This window comes from Drosophila mauritiana, chromosome 3R, assembly GCF_004382145.1.
Source record: "Drosophila mauritiana strain mau12 chromosome 3R, ASM438214v1, whole genome shotgun sequence".
Taxonomy (NCBI): domain Eukaryota; kingdom Metazoa; phylum Arthropoda; class Insecta; order Diptera; family Drosophilidae; genus Drosophila; species Drosophila mauritiana.
Window position 1 is genome coordinate 17,567,815 of NC_046670.1, and position 25,891 is coordinate 17,593,705.

The window sequence follows — 25,891 nt, forward strand, 5'->3', positions numbered from 1 at the left end:
TTGGTTTCCACCTTAAATCTAAGTTTTCATTTCAAGTTCTTTAAGCAACCCAATGAAATGCTCGGCACATTTGTCACCTGGACTCTTGGTGGGTTGATTTTGGCTCTCGTCATGGCCCATTTCGAATTTATTCAACAAATGGATTGCAGTGTGCCCGTTACATAAATTTATAATCAGTTTAATGGGTCCATCATGCCGAACTAAAGAGGTGTATCTGAATCGATCTTGTTCACTTCTATACTTTCTTCACGTTCTTCCAACTCCAATGCAAGATGACCTTTCCCCATAAATTAAAATTAGCTATTAGCATATTAAATAATTCGGATAGAGTTTCATTTTTAAGTATGTAAATTAAACGTCATTAGAATAAACTCCACATACTTCAAAGTACTTGATACAAACAAAATTCGCGGCCTTTTTTAAATTGAATTATGTGAACTCGTACAATATTATCGATTGTCATTAGGTATATCGGTATTTCTAAATGAAATTACTGTGTTAAATAAAATTTCAATTAGGAAATATTTAAATCCGCGATGTTTGAAAAATTATTGTCACTTATATAGTGGTTATGATAAAATAATGTCGATAAAATGATTGGTAAACCTTAAAAAGAAGTGAATATGTTGGCCAGTGTACTTATCGATAACACCGATTGGTTTTCGCCACCAGCTGTTTGGCTGCGCAGAAAAGACGAAGACTTCGTTTTCTTGTTATTGTTGAATAAACTAACAAAATTAACTATAATTGCTGGCACTACAAAGTGCTATAGCATTCAGGATGGGCAATCAACTGGTGGGCATTGCCCCTTCGCAGATTTATGCGGTGGAACACTATTTTTCCGGCCAGTTTGGATCGGAGATCACCTTTAGTTCCAAGTAAGTGAAAAAATGATGATTTGCTAAAGAAAATTTGTTGACACCCACGAATTTGGCACAGTATGGGCAGCACGAGATTCTTCAAGGTGGCCAAGGCTAAAACGGATGAGGGCCAGATAGTGGTCAAGGTGTTTGTGAAGCACGATCCCACTTTGCCACTGGAGGATCACAAGGAGCGACTGGAGGGCATCAAGAAGACACTCTCGCTGGCCAATGCCGTCAATTGTTTACCCTTTCAGCGGGTCGAGGTTGGTATTCTACAAATAGATTTATCAGATGAATACTATACTATGCAAGGGTATGCACGATGTAATGGAGCACAAACCACCTAGCTTCATTTATATTGAGTCATCAAATTTCAATATTTGGGGTATTCCATTAAATGTTTCTAACATATAAACCTATTAAAAGTGCACAACAATAATTAATCATAATTTTCAGCTTATCGACAAGGCAGCCTACATAATGCGGGAGTATGTGAAGCACAGTCTCTATGATCGCGTATCCACACGCCCATTTCTCACCGTATTGGAGAAAAAGTGGATTACGTTCCAGATTTTGTGCGCCCTGAATCAGTGCCACAAACAGAAGATCTGCCACGGAGACATCAAGCTGGAGAACATCCTGATTACGTCCTGGAACTGGATCCTTCTCTCTGACTTTGCCTCCTTTAAGCCCACATATTTGCCGGAGGACAATCCCGCGGATTATACGTACTTCTTTGATACGAGTAGAAGACGAACCTGCTATATTGCACCCGAACGATTCGTTAAAACACTGGCCTCCGATGATGATGGTGGCAATGGCAATATGTCGGTCATACACACCGATTCCATAATTCGACTTGCTCCTAGCTATGCGGGAAACACATTGTTACCAGCCATGGACATCTTTTCGGCAGGCTGTGCCTTGCTGGAACTCTGGACGGAGGGAACTGCGCCCTTTGAACTCTCCCAGCTGCTGGCTTACAGGCGTGGCGAGCGAGATCTGGTGGAGAAACACCTGGCGGGCATCGAAAACGAACGGTTACGCAATCTGCTGGCCTCCATGATTGACATACACTCGATGAACCGAAAGAGCGCCGAGGATTACTTGGATCAGGAGCGCGGTCAGCTGTTTCCCGAATACTTCTACTCCTTCCTGCAGTCGTACTTGCAAATGTTCAGCTCAACACCGATCATGTCGCCGGATGACAAGATTCAGTGTCTGCATAAGGACATTGGGCACTGCATAAAAGTGCTGACACAGGCCCAGGATTTAACACCGGAAGAGGAGGAAAAGAATGATGAAGGAGAAAAGAAGGATCCCACGTTGTGCGCCCGACTGCCACCGGAGCATGATGGTCTCATTTTGATCATCACGGTGGTCACATCCTGCATCCGAGGACTCAAGCAGTCGAATACCAAAATTGCAGCCTTGGAACTTCTGCAAAAGCTATCGAAGTACACAACATCCGAGACCATCCTGGATCGCATTCTGCCCTACATTGTATGTATTCTATTCTGTCGTTGATTGGAATTGCTGATTCTCATATGCCTACAAATCTTTTTAGCTCCATTTGGCCCAGAAATCGCCAGCCAAGGTGCAAGTTCAGGCCATCGAAACTCTGACCGCCTGTTTGGGCATGGTAAAGGACATTCCACGCAGCGATGCCAACGTGTTTCCCGAGTACATTCTGCCCTCCATCACCGATTTGGCCAGCGAGTCAAGTGCAGTGATTGTTCGCGTGGCCTTTGCCCGGAATATAGCTGCACTGGCCAAGAGCGCTGTCTACTTTCTGGAGGAAACGCAGCGAAATGCTCCTAACGATATGCCCACTCCACGTTACGAGGCAGAACTGAACGCCCTCCATGACATAGTTAGACAGGCTGTGCTCAGTCTGTTAACGGATTCCCAACCGGTGGTCAAGCAAACACTGATGGAGTCGGGCATCTGCGATCTCTGTGCTTTCTTTGGCAAGGAAAAGGCCAACGATGTGATACTCTCGCACATCATGACGTTCCTTAACGATGAGGACAAGAATTTGAGGGGAGCATTCTATGACAACATCGCTGGAGTTGCTGGCTATGTGGGCTGGCAGGCATCGGACATTCTCGTGCCACTTCTGCAGCAAGGTTTCACGGATCGCGAGGAGTTCGTCATTGCAAAAGCCATTCGTGCTGTGACCATTCTTATCGAACTGGGTCACATAAAGAAGCCAGCCGTTACGGAGATAGTCCAAGAGACAGCCTGTTATCTGTGCCATCCAAATCTTTGGGTTCGTCACGAAATCTGCGGCATGATTGCCACCACGGCGCGTAATCTAAGCGCCATCGATGTGCAGTGTAAGATTATGCCGGCGATTGGGGCATTTCTCAAGGCACCGCTCATCCAGGTGGAGAAGCCGCACATCCTGCTGGACTGTGTGCATCCGCCTGTGCCGCGGCAGATCTTCGACAGCGTGCTGCGCTTCCAGGACATTCATCATTTTATCAGAGCGCTTGAGGCACGATCGCGTGTTCGTAGTCAGACGAGGCAGGGAGCTCTGCCGCAGTACGAGGAGATGGGACAGACCCTGCGCAATGTAAGTGGATTAAATCAAAATTGTATAAATGGTAAATTGTTCCTTTAACTTGCAGCTCTTTAGACGCCTAAGCTCTGAGGGTTTAACGGATCTCATTGAGATGCAGCTGCTGGCCATGAACCCATTCCTAATCTCAATGAAGCACAAGGCCCTACAGGATTTGGACGACACCGCCTCGGGGAATGGACGCATCGTGGTCAGTCGCAAGCAAGTCGCTTGTCATGAATATCCGCTGGCGGACAAAGTCAGCAAAATGCCCCTCGAGAACCGTAAGTAAATGAATTATATTCTTTATTTCATCTCACTGAACTTAATTGGTTATTAACAAGTCCACTAAATTACTTCATTTCAATTTACCTGGTTTTTAGTTCGAAAATAATCGCTTGTTTGAATTTCTCAGTTATTTTTAGTTCTGGATTATGGGAATTTATTCGCTAAAGGATAAAATTCTGGGAGCATGAACCAAATAATATTAAACCAATTTTCAATTTTTTATTTGCTTTTTAATAACCTTGTTTGTTAATCGATTTGTTTTTCTTACGTATTTGAAATAAAATTGTGATTTCATAAACTTTGTTATCTTGTTAAGTCTTATGTTATCTGTGAGGAAACCATTTAATACTTGCTTGAAATAATGCCAATTTCTTTACAGGCTCCAGCGAAGGTCCAACTCTAGCTTCGCCCGCCTCAGATGCAGCAATCACTCCGCTGGGAGCTGGCGGACTGGCCGGAAGTCCGGCCTCTGGAGCCGTAGTCCTTGGAGTGCCTACCGCCACCGTGAGTGCGGCCACTTCGCTGGGTGAATACACGATGCCGGAGCGAAACTGCTGGCTGGAACGTTCCTCCGAGTGCCGCAAGGATCTCGAATCGCTGACGGCCAAGATCAAGAGTCGCTACAATGTGTTGGCCATCTCGCAGCGTTGCAGCTACGACAAGCTGGTGACACCCTATCCACCAGGCTGGCGGATGAACGGCACTTTGGTGGCACACCTGCACGAGCATTCGGAATCCGTGATCAAGCTGGCTTCATTGCGGCCCCACGGATCTCTCTTTGCCAGCGGCAGCATAGACGGCACAGTGCGATTGTGGGATTGCAGCAAACTGAATGGCAATCAGGGAGTAAACAAATCGAGGCAGGTTTATTCGGCCAATACACCCATCTACGCACTGGCCGCCTGTGATAGCGGACAATCACTGGCGGTGGGCGGCAAGGATGGCAGCATGCTGATGATGCGAATCGATCGGAATTCCGCCAAAATGACGCTACAACAGGCACTCAACCAAAAGTAAGATGCTTTCACTTACTTAATTACTCTGTTACAACATAATCATTTCATTCGTAGTGATCATAAAGATGGTCCTGTTGTGGACATGCACGCCTACGATCAGGCCACGCAAAGTGTCATCGTGTACGCCACGCTATATGGCGGCATTGTGGCCTGGGATACGAGGATGCAGAACAGCGCCTGGAGGCTACAGAATGAACTCCGTCATGGGGTGATCACAACGATCTGTGCGGATCCAACAGGATCTTGGCTGGCCACCGGTACCAGCGGCGGTAAGCACATCTGCTGGGATCTACGCTTCCGGCTTCCCATTGCGGAAATAAAGCATCCGGCGGATTCGTGGATACGCAAGGTGGCCTGCCATCCCACAGAGCCTTCATACCTGATCTCAGCATCGCAGTCAAACAATGAGGTATCCGTGTGGAATATAGAGACGGGACAGCGCCAGACGGTTTTGTGGGCCAGTCCGGTGGCGGCTTTATCGAGCGCTAGTCCCAGCGATCCGGCCACCACGTGCGGCATTCTCAGTGGCGTGGTCGATGGTTCACCCTTCATTCTCACCGGCAGCTCGGATCAGCGGATCCGGTACTGGGACATCACCAACCCGAAGAACTCATCGCTTAAGGTACCCGCTGCCAATGACAACCTGGCAGATGTGGCTTTCAACTATGGGTAATTATTGATCTTTTATAATAATGATGATAATAATACAATTCATCCTACCCTTCAGAGCCCGGTTAATCGATGGCAGCCAAGTGATCGAGGAGCAAATCATTTCCATGGCCAGTACGGGCGACTCGCAGCAGCTGCGATCGTCCACGGAGGAGAATCCCCGCTCGGGGCCGGATATGCCAACGGCCAGTCACCACGATGCCATCACGGATCTGCTGATGTGCAAGGACAAGGGCCAGATCTACATAGCCTCTGCATCGCGAAACGGTGTCATCAAGCTGTGGAAGTGAGCGCCCACTAAATAGTATTTAATTATTCAACTGTGATTAGCCTAATAAACTGCAATATGTGTAACTATTTAATAAACGGTTGCTTCTAAACTGTACTCTCTTGTTTAAAAGGCTTGTTGAGCCCCAAAAAATTATGAACACAACATACCATATTTTGAAATAGTAGCCCAGGCGTCTCATGTAGTCACTTCAAACGTGTTTAGCTTTTGGACATACGATAGCTTAACTTAGTTGTTCACGCAAGAAGGAAGTTCAAAAAATAATTTTTGTTTTTCGCTTTTCTTCAAGTTTTTTCATAATCTTATTTCGTTTGATTTTGCTGTTCCAACATTAAAAATATAAACTGTAAGTAAACAATTTTTACACCAAAAGCAAAAGATTTTTTCATAAAATCTAAGTTTCATATTATGTTAATAATACGAAAGGGAATTCTTTTACGCAAACTTAAATTAAACGGTTCCAATTTTGAATGTATTGATGCACCGCTTAGCATCGATATCAAATCGAGAAATATCGCAAAATTTATCGCCCAATGCACCGACATATTTTTTTTTACATCACTACCTTGAACTGTACTAGCGTGCGCGTATTTTACAATTACAAATTGAGAAGGCAAGTAAGTAATGCAAGTAATTCCCTTTCGGGTCCGGAAAAGCTAGAATTTTTAAGAATTTTTTTAGAATATTTTTCGCAGCATTTATGCGCCTTCAAGCCCTAATGTGAAATTGTTTTTCTGTATATTTTTCCAGCTTGATTTTCGGCAAACAAAAAGGTGAAGAAGAAGAGCGGAGCCAAGCAAAACGAGTGAGCGTGTGTGCGTGAGAGAGAGCATTTTGCGCGTGTGTGTGTGTGAGGGGACGCGAAGAAACAAGGATTTTTATATTCGCTTGCTAATTCCCGTACAGAAATGGAAGAAGTTACGGTAAAGAAGCGCGGCCGACCGGCAAAGACACCTGCCGGTGGTAAATCTTCAACAGCGGCGGTGGCAGCAGCTTCGCCAGGCATCAAAAAGCGCGGTCGTCCCGCCAAGAACAAGGGCTCCAGTGGCGGCGGTGGACAGCGGGGTCGCCCACCCAAGGCGTCCAAAATCCAAAATGACGAAGATCCCGAAGACGAGGGGGAGGAGGAGGGCGAAGGCGATGGCTCCGGCGCTGAGCTTGCAAACAACTCATCCCCATCGCCGACAAAGGGCAGGGGACGGCCCAAGAGCAGTGGTGTCGCCGGATCAGGATCCGGGGATTCGGTCAAGACGCCCGGTTCCGCCAAGAAGCGCAAAGCCGGCAGGCCCAAGAAGCACCAGCCCAGCGATAGCGAGAATGAAGGTGAGCCCATCGTAGTACAGTTAGTACGTAAATCCCCAACATTTCATGGTCCCATTTCAATTAATGCAAATTTAAGCACTACTCATTTGGTTTTTAGAGTACACAATAACCAAACCATAAGAGGGAACGTCCAGTAATCCTTCCTTCAACAAACCCCCTTCTCTACTTTATCCGACTTTTAAAAATACCTTTAAATTTGTATAATTCTTAACCATAACATAACTTCTCTAAACGTGATATATATATATATATATATATATATATATATATATATATGTGGATATTATTAGTATATTCCTATTTCTTCTTGGGCACAACAAAAAAATAACACAATAGGATCCAAATTTGAACATTTGGCACCCATGCAACCAGTTGCTAATCAACCAAACAATAATAAAATATCAGTCGATAGACTGATATTCCTGGATTAATTTTCATGATTTTACCTATTAACTAACATTGCCTTGGTTCTTTTATTACAGACGAGCAGGATGAGGACGACGATGGCAACAGCAGCATCGAAGAACGTCGACCGGTGGGCCGACCATCGGCTGGATCCGTCAACCTGAACATATCGCGCACGGGACGCGGCCTGGGAAGACCCAAGAAGCGGGCTGTCGAGTCCAATGGCGATGGGGAGCCACAAGTGCCCAAGAAACGCGGTCGTCCGCCACAGAACAAGTCGGGTAGCGGCGGCAGTACTGGCTACGTTCCCACCGGCCGTCCGCGCGGTCGTCCAAAGGCCAATGCTGCACCCGTCGAGAAGCACGAGGACAATGACGATGATCAGGATGATAACTCCGGGGAGGAGGAGCACAGCTCGCCTGAGAAGACGGTAGTGATGCCGAAGAAACGTGGACGTCCCTCTCTTGGCGCCGGCAAGGTGACCAAAGAGGAAACATCGAAGCCCCGTGGACGCCCAGCGAAAAATATTGATGACGATGCAGATGATGCTGATTCCGCCGACCAGGACGAACCCAACTCAAAGAAAGAGGCGAACGACGAGGACCGTACCGAGGATGGGACACCAACCAAAGGAGTTGGCCTCAAATGGAACTCCGATGGCGAAAATGATGCCAACGACGATTATGTTTCGGATAACTACAACGATTCCGAATCGGTAGCTGCCTAAAACATACAATTTATAAACATTTCCACACACCCCTTCCCAAAAATCAACACAAAAAAAGAATGTTGAAAAAACAAAAAAAAACGAAAAAGATCTTCAAGAGACGAAAACACAAAAATGGATAGGACCTACTTGGACTTTAGAGAACCTTCCCCTCCCAAAACAACACACTTTATCTACATACATATTCCGATTCATTGCTAAGAAATCGGACAAGCCGTTTACCACAGCACTGCACTGTAATGACGATACATAGCTCGGAAAACGATTTCAACTTGGATTGGAATTACCAAATAAATAACACATAAAAAACATATTTGGGGAAGATTTCAAGTTCCAAAGTAGAACTGAACTTTATTGTAACAATGAATTTGATTTGATTGCAGATATTTCAATCGTATACAAATTTAAATAAACCTACTACACCTAAAAATTTGTTTTTTAATTTAATTTTAATATATATCATATAAAAACCAGATGGCAAAATCAATGCTTGTATTGATTTCTTTTATGCAGTGTTCACTGTACCTTACATTATATGGTCACTCTAAAGAAAGTGAAGTTATTAACGGTAATTGTTGTAATGTGATTTTAACAGCATTATAACTAGGGCAACTAGTTAAATGCATTATCAAAATTAAAAACCAATTCATTTTTCTATTGGGATAGTAAATGAAATTATAATTTCGGTATCTTAGAACGATTGGAGAGTATTTCTCAGTGCGTTTGGCAATGGTATATTTGAACGGTCGAGCTGCGGTCACACTAAATGTTCGCGCGTAAGAAGAAGCAGACCTAGAACGGCGTGCTTGTAATATGTAAATTTTTCAAATAAGCTAAGGTGTGTGTACCCAACAGCAATAAAATATGAAAAGTATTTTAAAACTGCCAGTCTTCTGGTGATAGTTCGACAGCATTTTTTACATTTCCAATCGGCGGTAAATCACAATCAAATTTGCGGCTGCAAAAAAGAGCACAAATTGATAAAAAAAAAAAAGCCGCAAACAAAAACAAAACAAACACCCTGGTGCGTGTGTATGTATGCGCGAGTGTTGGTCTTTGAATGTGTGTGCTCAAGTGTGTGTTTGTGTGCGTCTGGCGTCTAATCAAATTTGGCATGCCCCTAAAATCGATTGATAAATAATATATAAACAATTTGGCTGGCGCAGCGTAATTCATTTGCCAGGGTGAATATAAAAAAGGGGGTGATGATAAAAGAACAAGAAAATGTGTAATCAATTTATATAAATATTTTGCGCGCATGTTAATAAAAGTAAAATAAATTGTCGGTCTTTTGCGCTCACACCCCCGCTCTTGCTCTCTCTCTCACTCTGTGGGCATGCTCACTCGTTCTCTCTGTTGATTTCGCACGTTTGCCAACACTGCTCTCATTTTGGGGGGTTCTTGTTCTCTCCTCTCTCTCTCTGGTTCGCTCTTTGTTGTAGTTGTATTTGGCCAGTGTGTCTTTGCATTTCGCTTTTATTATCGTTCTGCGACGGACGGCGGCGACGTTGAAGAAATTCCTGGCCGATTTCTTCTTCATCATCCTGTGTAAATAATTGTAATTTAAATAATCTAAATTTCGTATGTAACGAAAGCACACACATACACCATCAAATCAATGGAAATGCAAACGAGAAGGCTTTTTTAAGTGCATGTGTAAGTGTTTCAAAAAGGAAAGAAATTAACAAAAAAAAACAGCTAAAAACCGTAAAGTACTCCTGTTTCGTTTTACATTGTCATCATCGGGTTTCCTTTTTCATTTCGGCGGCATGAGTGTATGTGTGCATTTCCAGACCGCTTTTTGTACATATGCAAACATGTATAAATAGTTTGCGAAATTAATTCGTATTTTGCCCGAATAAGGTAAAAATCAATTAAGTGTGTGCCTGAATAATTGATATGATTCCTTTCTTTTTGTTTGGTTGGTGAACAAATTTTTCCGATTGTGCGTATGTGTGCGAATGTGTGTGTTTCATTATTTCCTTATTCCATCGTGTTCTTCCTTTTGAGCGGCGGCCATTTGGCTGCTCTGCTTCTTCCTTCTCCCCGCCTCCCCCCACCAACCCATTCAGTTGCCTCTTACGTGTGTGTGCGTGCTCTCTCGCTCTTTCTCTCTCTCGGGACGCCTTGCATTTGTATATATGTGCTTTTCCCAATAAGAACGCCTAACTACCAACTAAAATATTAAACAATTCAAATGGTTTTAATTCGTAATTACTTATTGGCCGCACCTCCTTTGTTTTGTCCGCCATCTCTTTTATGGTTTATCTTTATGTTTGTTTTTATATAGCCCCCACCCCCTCCCCTAAATGTGTGCGTGTGGGTGTGTGCGTGCTTCCAGGGGCCCAGCATTCGCGTTCTCTCTCTATCCCTTTTCGCATGCTGCACTTGTCTCTCCTTTTTAGGGGCTTTTTGGGGGGGCACGAAAGGACTGAAAGGGAGAAATGGAGAGATATTCTCGTAAACAACCCAAAAACAAAAAAAATAATAAAATAAAAGACCGACCCACTCGCATTCTTCTCGCTGAAAACGTAACCTCAAATGTTTGCGGCCGCCTTTCGCCTTCGTCTTCGTTTCGTTTCGTTTTCTTCGCCATTCGTTCTGTCGCATTCGCTCATCGTCTGCCGGCATCGTTCTTGTTGTTGTTCTTGCTCCTCTGTGTGTATGTTAATTTTATATGTTTTCCATTTTCGACCGCCCCACCACCCCCCGCTATTCGCATTTCCTTGTGCTTTTCGCGGGAGGCGCTATAATTCTGTCCATAAGTTTTCCAGATATGTATAAATTCAGAGATTGTTAAACAAACCGATCTACAATGTAACCAGATCTTAAAAATGGATTTTGTTTTTGTTTTCATTGGATTCAATGTTTTGTATATTGGATATTATTATAATCCCGAACTATTATAGAATTTCATATTATAAGAGCAAAACAGGATTTTAATATTCTTATCTAAAGATAATTTTAATAATGTTGAAATTATAAAATTTCGGCTAAACCTTTTTGAAACTGCAACATAAACCCCATTGTTATCGTGTGCCAACTTTTTATTACGGTTGCTAAGCACTTACGGAATAGATAAGGTCTGAATAGTTATGTATTGATAGTCACTGATAAAACTAGCCTGCATCGTAATTTATATCCACAATATATTTTATTTATGTTCCTATGTAAATAAGTTGGGTATTAAGAGTATTAATCCAATCGGTCTTCAAAGAAACCAAATTTTATTTTCCGTATTTTTCGAGCATGATTCAGCGCTGCGTTGTTCTTCTATGGATAGTCTGCTTCTTCGACTTTTTCTTGGGGCTCCTGTTCCTCAAACGTAAACGCCCCCTCCCCCCAATTCCCCACTTATTGGCATCTACTTTGTTATTGTTTTCGTAATGGGGAAATCATGGCTAATATTTGTCTTAGTCGTCTTTCAGTTTTAGAAGAAATTGTTTTGCTTTCACGCGTGCCTTGTGCGTTTTATTTTGTTGATTATTATTATGTGCCCTGTCTGCTGTCTGTGTTATCGGGATCTTTTCTTTACCATGACCAGCTCAAAGTTTTTAATCGCACAAAAGTACAGTGGGTCGAGTGTCTATTGAATTGGGAATCAAAACTTTGACTCATATAAAAAGTTATTTGATTCGAAATCGATAATTTCATTCGCAAAAACTTCTGGGTTTACTAATCACAGTTTATACTTTAATTTCTCATTACAGTTTGTGTATATTTTCATCATTAAAACGTCGTGTAAATTAAAATTCATCCTAATTATAATTAATAAACTACATTAATAAACGGAAATTCCACAATTCTCAACAAGAAATCTGTAAAAATTCAAGTTTTAACCAATTCTCATACGTAATTAAATAAATAAAGTTCAGTTTTGTTAAGTCCCAAAAACAACAGATGTGCAACTGTGTAAAATATTATTCATAATTTTGTGTAAATTTATGTAAAAAAAAAAAACAAACCAACCACGACAACCAAACGAAACGAAGCAAATTCAATTTTTTTTGATCAAAAAGTGTGTGCAAAATCTCAGCAAAGCCTGTAAAATAAATGTTAAATATATAAAGCAAAAAGTGTGGTTTCTTTTACAACAAAATAAATAAAAGCAAAAAACAAGTGTAAATCTGAAGCGAAAATTAAAAAAAAATACATGTAACATTTGTGAATATTTCTAAGCGAATAGTGTTGCAAAACGCGCGTGTGGTTCTTGGTGCTGCAAGTTAAAATCCAATTCAAGTTGGCAATACGCGCAAAATTGTCAGCTGCGATAGCTAGGAAAAGCCTCCAAAATTGAGCTCCTAACCGCGCCCACAATTGCCATATCGACGCCCTCGCCGCAGCAGCAACACCAACAGCAGCAGCAGCAACTATATCAACAACATCAACAGCAGCAGCAGCAACATTACGGTCCACCACCGCCCTACTTTCAACAGCTACACCAGCAACACCAACAGCAGCAGCAGCAGCAGCAGCAACAACAGCAGCAGCAGCAGCAACACCAGCAACACATGAAGTTTTTGGGTGGTAACGATGATCGCAATGGCCGCGGAGGCGTCGGCGTTGGCACGGATGCCATTGTAGGATCTCGCGGTGGCGTCTCGCAGGATGCCGCCGATGCAGCTGGTGCCGCCGCAGCCGCCGCCGTCGGCTATGTCTTCCAGCAGCGTCCATCGCCCGTTGGCGTCGGCGTGGGCGGAGTGGGTGGCGGTGTGCCTGGGGTCGGAGCCGTAGGCTCGACCTTGCACGAGGCCGCCGCCGCCGAGTACGCCGCCCACTTTGCCCAGAAGCAACAGCAGACACGATGGGCGTGCGGCGACGACGGCCATGGGATCGATGTAAGTATTCCAGACTCCACAATAAAAAAGAGTTTTAGAATCATTGTAGTAACATATTTAGGGGATATTCCAATAACTTTTTTGTATTACAATAAAAGATGAACAGGCCCTTAAAAATTAAGGATTATTATCTTTTTTTAAACAGAATAAACAGAATAGATTTACTAAGCGAGCTAGAAATAGCATTATCAAGTTAATTTATGTGCCAACATGAAATAACTATCAAATAATGTAAGAATATTTCGGAGAGATTTATAAAGTAAACACGAAATCCTTGGAATAAAAGTGTGGTTACTTTTTTGCAACTAGTACTGATATCATATTTGGCAATTAGCATCAGATGACAATTCTGTACTTTCCTTCTAAATTTTGGCTTCCATATTGTTATTGGGTAACTTTTGCCAGTGCTGCATCTTGATTCGACTTTGTGGCGCTTATTTCAGGGGGTGGAAGGTGGGCTTTAATTCTCCCCCAGTTGACCTCCGCAGATTGTATAAGTGTCTGCCAGAAATGGTTGCATAAACAGATTATCACAATTTGGCATTGAGAGTGCAGCCAATGGAATTGTGCGAATAGAATAGCAAGAAGTTTGTGGTTAAAATAGGAAATATTGATTAGGAAATATGTTTCATATTCGACTGAGAACAATTGGCAACGTACAAACACAAGAGGATTAAATAGCTCCGAATTTTATATCTACAAACTAAATGAGAGCATAGCAATTAAGTTAGATTATATTGTGAATTATTCAATGGTATGCTTATGTATCCTTGATTTAATTCCAGAACCCGGACAAATGGAAGTACAATCCGCCGATGAATCCGGCCAACGCAGCTCCTGGCGGTCCACCGGGAAATGGCAGTAATGGTGGGCCCGGCGCCATTGGAACCATTGGCATGGGCAGCGGATTGGGCAGCATGGGAGGTGGTGGTGGCGGCGGCGGAGCTGGCGGCGGAAATAATGGCGGCTCTGGCACGAATGGCGGTCTGCATCATCAATCGATGGCCGCTGCAGCTGCGAATATGGCCGCCATGCAACAGGCGGCGGCGGTGGCCAAGCACAATCACATGATGTCACAGGCAGCAGCCGCCGTTGCAGCCCAGCAGCAGCAACATCAGCATCCACACCAACAGCATCCCCAGCAGCAGCAGCAGCAGGCGCAGAACCAGGGGCATCCACATCACCTCATGGGCGGTGGCAATGGACTGGGCAACGGCAACGGATTGGGCATACAACATCCCGGCCAGCAGCAGCAGCAGCAACAACAGCAGCAGCAACATCCCGGCCAGTACAACTCGAATCTGCTCAACCATGCGGCTGCCTTGGGTCACATGTCATCTTATGCCCAATCGGGTGGCAGCATGTACGATCATCATGGTGGAGCCATGCACCCGGGAATGAACGGCGGCATGCCCAAGCAACAGCCATTGGGTCCACCCGGAGCCGGAGGACCCCAGGACTATGTCTACATGGGTGGCCAGACCACTGTGCCCATGGGAGCCGCAATGATGCCGCCACAGAATCAATATATGAACAGCTCTGCAGTTGCAGCTGCCAATCGGAATGCAGCGGTGAGTAATAGGTTAATTTTCTTGGCTTGCCATAATTAATCCATCAATTGTAGTTTCGATTACGATAATTTATGCGGACCGAGGGGAATATGTTGCAATTGATTTGGTTAGGGATACTATCACTTATCAGAAGCATGAGTAGTATTCTTTAATTCAATTGATAAGGCTCGGAATGATAAGCTAATTAGTTAACCATGTTTGTATACCAATGTGTATTGATAACTGTTGGAATATCAATAGTTTTACATGATGGGGTGGCTACGAACAACTAAAAAGCTGCTTCTTCTCTCCTGTCAATGAGATGACTCATCTATTTTGTGAACCCAAGAGAATGACAGTTTTCTTGCCTTACTTAAGTTCAGTGCGTTTGTCACTACATTCATTTGTCTTATTATACGCCGTTTATTTAGCGAACTAAAACTTGATAGTTGTCAATTAAATAGGCGAAACCAACTTGACAAAACTGTCCTCAGAAAAAGTTATGACCAAATGACCTTAATGGAGCTCTTACATGTTTAAATCGAAAGTTTATTCTCAAATAGAAAGAGAGTGGCTAAACTTTAACCATTAAATTTCATTTGATTATTTTCTCTTGTTAGATTAATCAATAAGTTGGCTTGGTGGCCAGTGGTTATGGGTTTCCCTTATACATTTTCTTCCAATTTTGGGGAAAACTTTTCGTTTCATTTCGCAACTTTCTTGGGAATTTTATTTTGAGCCTCATAAAATTATTGTTAAGGGCATTGCAATTTACTAAGTTTGACCATTTTCTATTGCTGAATGGAGATCGATATTTTGCGTGATTATGACTATGTGACAGTTTAATAGAATCTCTCTTTCTCTGGGATTCAGTTTTAAAGATTGTTTGTGGCCATTATTTCTGATAGTTTTAGAACTTGCAGAAGAGGACCACTGTGTGCTGATTCTACCATTCTTCAACTTCTTGTTTGGCTCTTCATTTTTTCTACTCGCCGTCGTGCTGCTTTATTCGTGTCTTTGCTACACTGCTAATGGAGATAAATGTGGAAATATAGGGGAAGCAAAGAAAGAGGCGGGGCTGAGATACATAGATCCCATTCCGGTTGCAATTTTTCAACCTTATAAAGCCAGAACATTGCACATGCGGCACAACCACACGCAGATACACTCGGATACTCACACACCTGTCTGCTCACCTGTCTGTTGTCGGTAAATCTGATGACTTGAGAACTCGACTACTACCACCACTGGCATTTTAGCCAGAAACAACTGGCAGCAATTTATAAACGAAAGAATTTAATACTGGGAACTAATGAGTTTGCGATGCTGTGCAAGTAGAGTGGCGGAGAACTTCTCGTTGTGTCACAATTGTTTATAGGAAATGCCATTTTAATTAAAGAATTTCACTCGTCTGGCCCTCTCGTCTCGCTCACCCGTTCGTGCCGTCCCTCTCTGACCTCTGCTCCAGGTGATTCCCCTTGTCACCTGGCACTGCAATTTCCTTTTCACTTCCTTCGCACACAATGCAGGGTTTTAATGGGCAAGTGTTGGTTGGCCCGCAATCGATTATGTTTTTATCAAGCAAATTGTCGATTCGAAACGGTTCTGGGTTGTGCGGACCATTTGATACCCTACACGCGCTATGTGAGATTATTTTTTTATAAAGATGTGTGCTTATGTACCACATGTTTATTTATGATATTACTCTTGTATTTGATGTTTCTAGCTGATTTTTTGTTTATAATGTAAATATTTGTGTAAAATGACGATGATGCATTTAAAAAAATGGTTATATAATTCATATCTTAGTTAAATTACTTTTTGTGGCTTGACTTTTTGTTTCTTCTGTCACCCTTTTTTCGGTTTTCTTTGCAACAACTTGCTTTTGTGCATACATTGTGAAATCGCTCTCTCTCTCTTTTTGAGTGTAGAACCAGCACAAGAAGAGGAGAAAGATATTTATTACATTTATGCGAGGACCAGTCGGAATAATAGTAACAAAATAAGGACCTCCTGGCAGGAGGTAAAGTAAAGTTGTGCAAAAGAGAGTTTTCGCAAACTTGTTGTTTTTGTTCTCGGGGTTTCTGTCCTCCCTCTTACCATTGTTTTTCTTTAACTCCCTTTTGGTGTCTGGCGATGTTACTCTAGTTTTCTCAAGCTTACTGATTTGGGTCCCCTGCTTGGAACAGTAATCATTCGAAAAGAAGAATATGTGAAATATATAATATTTTCTTGATTCTCAATGTTAAAAACTAAAACATATGTTTTGCATTGTATTTTGAAACTAATTCATTGTGTACACCTTTGCGAGTATTTACCGTGGAGCTACTACTACGCCAGTTTGTGGGGGGTAAAGAAACGCAGGCATCGGCAACATTTCGCCAAACTCCTGGCATCCCTCCCTCTAGTTATCTCTCTCCCCCTGCTGGGCCCACCTGCCACGTGCTGTCCCTGTTCCGCGCGCTTCTCTCTTCCAGAACTATCTCTCCGCTCTCTTGCTCCCACTTATGGCTTTGCGTGTGTGTTTGACGCGCTCTTGTTGATGTCGTAGGTCATTGATTTGCGCTTAACAGCCGGGCGGAACGGAATGGAATGGAATAAAAAGGGGAGCAGAAGAACACCAGAGGGTGGGAGAAGAGAGAGAGAATGGGGAAAGGGTAAAAACGATTCTTCTGCGCTGTTGTTGTTTTCGTTGCATTAAGTTTGCTCATTGTTTCACTTGCCTTGGTTTGTGTTGTTTCCCTGCATGTGGTGCATTCTGCTTCCTCTTTTGTTTCTTCTGTCCCTTCTTCGCATTCGTCTTCTGCACAGTAAGAAAATTGGATATGATGATGATTAATTTGAAATGCATCTTTTTTCGAGCATTAAGATTTGATTATTAACTATACAAATTACATTGATTAAGATTGCGTCTTAGATTGTTTATTATTACCACTACAAATAATTAATATGTGTGATTTATGTGAGAAGTACACATGACACATCATAATATTGCATTGATACGATTGTAGTTTTTTTCTGTGTACGCGGTGTTCTTATTACTTGCGATTCTTTTATGCTGCATGCCCCTTTTTTGCTCATCCTCATCCAGTTCCCTCCACAGTTTTCCCCACCCCTTACTCTCTTTTATGTTTTTTGTAGCTTTTTGTGCGCGTAATGATTTATGTGTGTGTGTCTGTGGAATTTGTCTCAGTGTGAGGCATCTGATTTTGAGCGCAGTTTTTTCCCCCGTTTCGTTTTGCGTTTTCTGGGTGGATAATGGGTTTCCTAATTGGAACATCTCTGTTAAGAAGCTTTTCGAGCATTGTTGATTGTTTTTGTTGTCCTCCTTTTCTTATTTTGCTTTTTTTTGTTTTCCAATTTGTTTTGGAAAAGCAAAAAAAAAATTCAACATATTTGTTACTTCCTTTGTAAATAAATAATAAAAATAATAAAAAATAACGATCTGAATTTGTTCGTTTTATGAAACTTATGTTCGCATAAGCTATTGCGGTTTTGTAAAGTGACATATTTGTAGTCTAGAGTTTTGTTCGATTTTACATAAATATCATGATTTTATGAATCTCTTGAAAACTTAATTCATTAAGGAACGATTTCGTCCCACTTTTGAGGGATTTTATGATAAGGACACAAGACGTTCTAATCTCCCAAGGATATATATTTGCATTTTTCTGATTTTCCAGTTGTTGGACTTTTAATTTACGCCAACTGCTTTTTTTTCCCTCTTTTTGCCTCTTTTTGGCCCTGCTGTAGACTATAACCACTTCCACCTCTTATAGCCTACCAACCCGCCTTCTATTCTTAAAAACATTTTCGTTCTAATTGAACAAATGCCGCTCAACCAGAGTCTTCATCTCTTTCTCTCTCCTTTCCGACTCTTCTTCTCTTGCCAATTAGCTGAAATGTTTGCAATTTTCCAACATCCAAGACGCTCTGCTTAAATGATAATGTGTGTGAATGTTTATTTCCCAGGGCACAGTGGAACCTCTATTAAAACCTTATCGACAATCACGTTTTACATTTTTTTTTAGCACGCGAATTCTTGAGGTACGAATTGTCTTGCTAAACAAGCTCTCTCTAGGCATGGAAAATACATTGATGATTTAGTAATGAATTTTATAGAGTGAAAACAATGCACCTATGCGAGTAAAATTGTAGTTTCTGCTGTTCAATGTGGCAAATGCAACGAAGCCAACTGCGGCGTCGACGTTAACTTCATGGGATTTGATTGATTTGCATTGCCGGCTAGACCTGGTTTAGTTTGTCTCTCTTTCTCGTTCTCTGCTCTACACTTCTCACTTTTGAGGTTATTGCTTTTTATTGTTGCCACATTTATCTGTCTTCTGGCACGTTTCTCTCTATCATCTCGACCGGGTGGTGGTCAGCTGAGATGGCAGCTGCTCTATGCGTCACTCCCTCGCCGAGCTTACTATGCTCACACTCATTTGCATTAATTAAATAAAGCATTTCAAATGCAGCGGCAAATTGTTTGACAATTTAATTTCGTTTTACTGTTTGACTTGGCTCTCCAAACGATTTTAATTGCCAGCAACTGTCGCGAGCAATTTAATTACTTGGAGGTTAAGACGGGCGATTGGATAGTGAGCATGGATGGAGCTTATAGCTTTAGTTGGTCGGTTATGATTTATATAGTTAATCTTTGGGAAAAGTTTTCTTATTGAGGTAAATATATTTTATTATATAATAACATATATATATAATAACTATTTACATGTGGTGGTAGGCCATTTAAGTTTCGCATAAGACGGATCTCTAGATCCCCTACACTTCGCGCTGTAATCAAACAGCTGCTTGAGCTTGTGTTTGCAAATCATGATCACTTACTCCGCTCGCTCATTCGCTCACCTCTGAGATACATGCGCACACACACGCACAAAACTGCGAGTGAGCTTGATTGCCCACTCATAAGCTCGGCTCTCTCTTCTCTCGCATTACGTAAAAAAAAACTATGCCAAATTCGGCTTAGCAAACAAACACAAACAGAGACAGACAGATAGAATGCTAAGCTTGCACGTGTGCGGCTAATGGGAGAGCGACAGAGAGGGTGCTAGAGCGGGGGCGGAGAGAGAAAGAGATATGTAGGGGATCCCCCAACCCCTGACCCTGCCCCTTCCCCATCATTAGCGTTTCTCTCGCTGTTTTTAAACAGCATAAATTGTTGCTGATTATGTTATTGTCAGACAACAGCTGCTCGCCCTCTCCATCTCTCTCTCTGCCGTTCGACGATACATGTCCACTTGCTCTCCACCTCTCCGCTACTCTTTCTCTCTTTCGCACTCACGGTGAGATAAATTTTTTTGCGAACTGCGGAGCGTAGAATTTTCAGTTTGGCCGCAACAGTTGACTCGTCTGCATGGAATTAAATAAGCGTGTGTCTTTGTTGCCGATCGTTAAGCACGTTTTTTGTTTCTTGTCTCCCAAAAAACAAAAGATATAATACAAAAAAAAAAGAGGAATAAGAAACCGACAAGTGAAAATTAACAACAAAATGCTTTAAGCCAACGAGTGCGCTTGTGCGTGTGTGTGTGTGTACATAGTAGTATATAAATCTATATGTAAATTGGTTTTTGCGTGTGAAAATCGCAGCTGAGTGTGGAAAGTTTGAAATCGAGAATTCCAAATCAGTATTGAATTTTTGAATAAATCATAAATTCATATACAAAGAAAATATATATCATATATAGACACACGGCGTGTCCCCACCGAAAATAAAGAAGAATCGCCAGGCGGCAAAAAAAGAAAAGGAAAGAAAAAAAAAAGCCAGTGTAACGTGTTTCACATTCGCCCTGTCCCTTTCTCACTGCTCGCGCCCTCTCTGTCGCGCACTGGATCGCCGTGTGTTCTTTACCATCACGCCCTCTCGCTCGCACAGCCTGTCCAATGATGAAATTACTGCACGACTTCATGTTGGACGCTCGCACCGCCGAGGATGTTGCACTCACACAGGAAATGGTAAATGACACAAAAAGCTGCGATCCCTTTAACCCCTTCAGTCACCTGTACCTTTAGGTGTTTAAGCTGGCAAATTAACCCTCTGAAGATAAAATATACTGTTTGCATCTTAGGCTTCCTCAAATATTTCAATTTCCACAGTGTCGCTCGACGAAGGACGCAACAAATAAAACATGTGTTTTAAAATAGTTTATCTTAAATATTTGTAAATATTTCGATTTTCTGATTTAAGATCAATATAAAGAAGTTCGTAAAACAGTGCTAAAGTTAGAAACACAACTCATTTAGCTTATTTGCCATCTCTTATGGGAGAAGAATTATGATTGATTGCTTTGTGGTAATTGGTGATGGTGAACGGCGATGCCGACAGCTTGAAGTTCATTCCGTTTAGTCTGTCTTGGATTCCGTAGATCCAACCGGTTAATGAATGAGTTTACTTCTAATTGCACTTGCTCTTGATATTTGTTAATTGCTTTTTATCAAAGCAATTCTACCTGTTTGAAGTCAGTAGCAAATATCAACACGAAAACATAACTGATTTGATAAAAGAGACTATTGCGATAAACTGTGTAGAACAGCTTTTTATAAAGCTACTTTAGAAATGTCGATAACATATCTGAATAATCATTATATGTATTGGGATCTAATTGCATAAAGTAGATATGCATATTTTGAATTGCGCATTACTTATGTATGGAATAGTATGAAATAATTGCAAGGAATAAGCTTAATTAACCATTGGTCAATTGGGCATCGATGTGCTGTTGCCACTTAAGCCGCATTTAATTATATTCATTACCGTATCAATCCATTGGGCTGTTTAAACAAGTTTGTTAACAGCATATTAGTTAAACGAGTGGCGAAATAAATTATATTATTACTGATAAAGCAGGGCTATTAAGATGTATTTATTTAAAACATTTCAAATAGCCCCATTTAGTTCCCTTTGCGCACACACGAGATAAGAGAGACACGTTTCATTCATGCTCTTCTTGTTACTGCTGCTATTAGATAATGGCACAGCAAGAAATGTACACTGAGAGAAAATTCGTAACATGTATAGTTGTAACAGTAAAGTTGAAATGATAGATTACTTTCTAGTCTTCTGTTAAACAAATGCAACTGTTAAATAACATCTATTTTTATTACTTCACATATTTATGGTTGCAATGCTAGTTCAACATAAATTTCAAGAACTTTTTATTAGAGATTTGCATATTTTTTTTAGTGTAGCCTCCCGATCTAAATCCCCAGCGTACTATGTAGCTTCGGTTTCTTCTCTGTGGCGATTTTTCGAGTGGGGGGCCTGGAGCTTTATAGATAAAAACGCTTTGCGGTTACCTCTGGCCCCTTCTCTGCTGACTGCAGTTGATTTTTCGCTTTTTCTTTCGTTTCATTCATTCATTGGGTTTGTTTTTCCACTCGGGCAATTGTTTTTTATATGCATTTCACGTAGTTTAACCCCACAGCACTGTAAACTGTAAAGTGAGCAGATTCAGATTCAGTGCCATGAAAAAGGGGTTGAGTTTTTGAGTGGGGAGTGTGGATAGAAAGGGGTATATAGAATTTTATGCTGTTCGGTCGGCCCCTCTACTACTGGTTTCCCACCTATCTCTTTTTATCTTCTGTTTTCGAGGGAATTTACATGAAAATAAATATTTTCCGGTTTCAATTATATATGCAATGTGTTTTTTTTTTTTTTTTTGCCTTTGACCGAACACAGAGCGCCCCCACCTTTGGGTTTCCTTTCTTCCCCTATTTTTGCCCCGATCTATTTCACGCTTGATTGCATTGCGTCTGACTGAACTGAAGCGAACTCGCTGACTGATTAGGCTTTGTATGTTGTGGCCCGAATTGGCTTTTAGCCAAAGAGGGGCGTGGTCGTGTCAGACGACAGATGACAGTCGCCAACCGATAAGGGCATGACTTTTATATATATACACATATTTATGCATTCACAATTGGTAAATGTTAATCCAATTTGAATCTGTTTAAAATATAACCATTATATGGTGACACCTTGGGGGAAGTTCTCGATTGGGTGATGCTACAATAAACTTTTTGCCATCATATGCAATTTGTTTTGCATCAAAGTGCACTTTTTTAGTTTTGCATAATAAAAGCGATTAGCGCGCATAGTAAATGGATAAAATAAATGCTTAAAATAATGAAGTATGCGTATTTTGTAAAATATTGCTTTAATATATTTGTAAATATGTTGAAAGGAAATTATATTCCAAAAGATGTGTTTTCAAAAAAAAAGAACTTTATTTATACCATTTTACATTGAAAAATGTTACCTACTCTTAACAAGTTGATTAAGTCTATGATATTATCAAACTCCTATACTCCTGATAATTTATTCAATTTACTTGTCTCCCCCAAATCGTCATCAACTTTGTCATTTCTGTAAACTTCAGGCATTACACGCCATGAATTTAAAGAAAGACCTAGTGCCAAAGCAAACTCGAATTATGCAATAAAGATTTATACTTGTAGAGAGATGGAGATAGCAATGGAGACAGAGACAACGACAGCCGACTCTCGACACCTTGGCCAAAACGGATTGACTTATTGTACACAGGGGACCCAACTAACGGACGGACAAACCGGCGGACGGACAAACGGACAAGGCGCCGGAAATGTTTGCAGCAACTGACTGAAGTGAAGAGGAGAAAAGCCCAAGTCCATCAGGAGGATGAAGTGGTGTTGGGTGGAGGGGCTGAAGGAGCGAAGCGACTGTTGATGACAATTTACCGACAGAAGGCGGAAGACACGGACAGTTTAACTTATAGGGCGGCAATTGGCCGGGGGTGTGGCAAATCCAATAAACACAATACGCAACAGCAACAAAATAACAACTGCAGTGGCAACAAAGTTGCTTAAATTATAGGAAAAGTGGGCGGGGCAGTGCAACATTTCTTGGTCTATATGTATGTACACATGTACATATATGTATATGTATTTTGTGTGTGTGGTTAATGCAAGTCACGTGACTTAGTTTAGCGGTACAAACTTTTCTCGCAGCGTTTAACTTGCCACTTTGGCTCACCTCGTGGTGCGCGGAAAATTCTCGCTCTGCTTAGCAGCTAACTTTTTGTCATCATCAAAAGTTGCAAGAAAAGAATCTAGTTGGTACGTTTAGTAGAGATATTTAGGGAAAAAAGAGTTAAAAGCTGATTAGGGCTTTTAGTTTTAAACGAAAATATGAAAGAAAAATGTAGTTAGCTATAAAATAATCTTCATGTGGATAGCAAAGTTCAACATTTCAGGGCTAATAAGCGAATAAATTTTAGCACAACCAGTTGAAAGATTTAGTGCGTCGAGATATTCGCATATAATCCAATTAATCTTCTAGAATTTACTGCATTGCATTTTGCCAAATACACACGGCGAAGTAAAAGCATTTAGCATTGCACTGCACTCTTTATTTCTTCTGCCCGTTTCTGTTGTTTTGTCTCTCTTTTTGTTGCCGTTCTTTTTGTCTCGTTGGGCGGAGAAAGGCAAAGTCAAATAAATATGCACAGCAGACAGCGGCAGCAGCAGCAAAGTCGGTTGTTGAAAAGCGCAATAAACGCATTTCTCAGCCTGACTGCACTTTTTGTTTTGCCTCGTTTTGCAAACAAAAAGCGTTGAGACCAACAACACTAACAAAATCAATAGTCGCGAAGAGCCGAAAATAACTGAAAAGAACATTCCGTTCAAGATACAAATACCGCGAAAATATATAAACGAAATGCAACTAAAAATGGTATTTTCAATAGTGAATCAGGAATTTGCACACAAAAGATGTCATAGCTAAGCATTTAACTGCATATAAAATTTATTTAAAATTTTAACTTTTTGGTTTATCGTTTTTATCTTACCAAGCTTATTTTGCTAACGAAATAAGCCATTTGTAATATGTTCGTTTTTTATTTCAGTTAAGCTTCGTTAAAATTATTTTTAGGAACACTTACATATTTGGCCAAAATGCATGTAGCCACGCCCAATTTCTTGTGCATTTCTAAAGATACATATGTATATAGCAAGTACTCCTCGATTTTCCGCCCAACATGTGTGTGTGTCTGTGTGCTTAGTTTTATTTTATTTTCGTTTGGCTTTTCGTATGACACGCGAAAGGTCTTTGCACTTGACAACAACTCGGAAAGGTGGAGGCACAAATTTAAACCGATGGAGGAACACTTTGTTGTGCCCGCCAACTCCAACCTTCTCAACAATTTCGCCTTGATTTCGTTAAACAATTTAATATTCATGTTTCGCACATCAATTTTTTCTCTCTCACACTTCAGACGGTTAACGCTTATTTATTTTCGGTTTGTTTGTTACACACAAAAATTCAAAGTCAACAACTTTTCGTGCCCAAAAATTAAATGTGGTTAATGTTAATGTTTTTATACCCTGGTTTAAGGAGGAACTATAATTTCAAGGATTTGCTGGCAATGCGAAATGATAATTTATATTTCGCAATGAGACCGCTTTTACTTTTATTTAAAATTTTAGTTAAAAAGTAATAAAAAATTGGAAATCCCCATGAGCTATTTGCTATTTAAAAACTGGTTTTGCTTGATTTGTTTATATGTCAAATATATAATTTTGTTTTACTTTGTGTATTATTTATTTAATATAAATATACTACGCCGTATTATAAAGTTCCTTTTCTAAATGAATAATTTGTAAAGAGTATTTTCGGTATAGTAAATAAAGATAGATTTTAGAATTGTCAAGGCCAACGATAATAGTTCTTTTAAAATGAAAATACGAAAATTAAGATATTACTTTTTATTGAATGAAAAACTGGTTTTGAATTATTGCTAAGAGCTCTTTGTTGTTATTAGATAATTCACTTAATTTGGACATTCATGTTACTTAAGAACTGGTTCATTTTGTGTGCGTATCATGGGCAATTAGTTTAATAAGTTAGCTAAAATACGCTGTCTATTAATAATACTATAAACCACATATGTAATGGTAACCTTTGTTAAAAAGTTGTTGTGTTTGAATCAAGAAAACGTCAATTTTTAAGCAACATATGCTCTTATATTTTAATTTATCTTTTTGCAATTATTTTTTATGAATGATTCCGGAAACGTTGACCTGTCAAGCCAATTTCCATCAATCTGGCGTATAATCATTTACATAACCTATTCTCACCCATCAACACCAACTTTTTTAGCCGAATAAGAAAAACAACAATAACTTTGAAAAAAAATTCAGCCAGAATGTAATTTAGAATGTTTTTTTGTAGACAAATTTCTGGCTGGTTTTGCTATTTTGTTATTTCTTTTCGTTCTCTTTCGCACAAGCCTATGGCCGAATATCCACCACCCCTTTATCGCCCACCCCCCTTCTGCCTTGTTTTACCTCTCTTATTTTTTGTTGTCGCT

At 40.9% G+C, this 25,891-nt stretch overlaps 3 protein-coding genes across 7 annotated transcripts in view; all 3 read left to right on the top strand.

Moving 5' to 3' along the window:
• Window positions 1-780: 780 nt before the first annotated feature.
• LOC117143906 (phosphoinositide 3-kinase regulatory subunit 4) lies at window positions 781-5,784 on the top strand. The gene is made up of 8 exons (XM_033308814.1): window positions 781-878; window positions 940-1,126; window positions 1,320-2,366; window positions 2,431-3,441; window positions 3,497-3,710; window positions 4,094-4,727; window positions 4,785-5,399; window positions 5,458-5,784. The coding sequence occupies exons 1-8, from the start codon at window positions 781-783 to the stop codon at window positions 5,687-5,689; spliced, it is 4,038 nt and encodes a 1,345-aa protein (XP_033164705.1). The 3' UTR covers window positions 5,690-5,784.
• A 419-nt stretch (window positions 5,785-6,203) lies between these two features.
• LOC117144542 (chromosomal protein D1) lies at window positions 6,204-8,456 on the top strand. The gene is made up of 3 exons (XM_033309778.1): window positions 6,204-6,305; window positions 6,439-7,011; window positions 7,494-8,456. Exons 2-3 carry the CDS (start codon window positions 6,597-6,599, stop codon window positions 8,141-8,143), a joined length of 1,065 nt encoding a protein of 354 aa, XP_033165669.1. The 5' UTR covers window positions 6,204-6,305; window positions 6,439-6,596; the 3' UTR covers window positions 8,144-8,456.
• Window positions 8,457-8,895: 439 nt separating this feature from the next.
• The window catches only part of LOC117146122 (maternal protein pumilio), a 168,944-nt gene continuing 151,948 nt past the window's right edge, over window positions 8,896-25,891 (top strand). For 2 of the 5 annotated variants that reach the window (XM_033312122.1, XM_033312123.1), the window contains exon 1: window positions 19,875-20,504. In XM_033312122.1, coding sequence (XP_033168013.1) covers window positions 20,433-20,504 — 72 coding nt within the window. In that variant the 5' untranslated portion in view covers window positions 19,875-20,432. Of the gene's footprint in view, window positions 8,982-9,613; window positions 9,800-11,853; window positions 12,982-13,766; window positions 14,553-19,874; window positions 20,505-25,891 lie in introns of those variants that run through there. The other 3 variants (XM_033312120.1, XM_033312119.1, XM_033312121.1) reach the window with 3 other exon arrangements.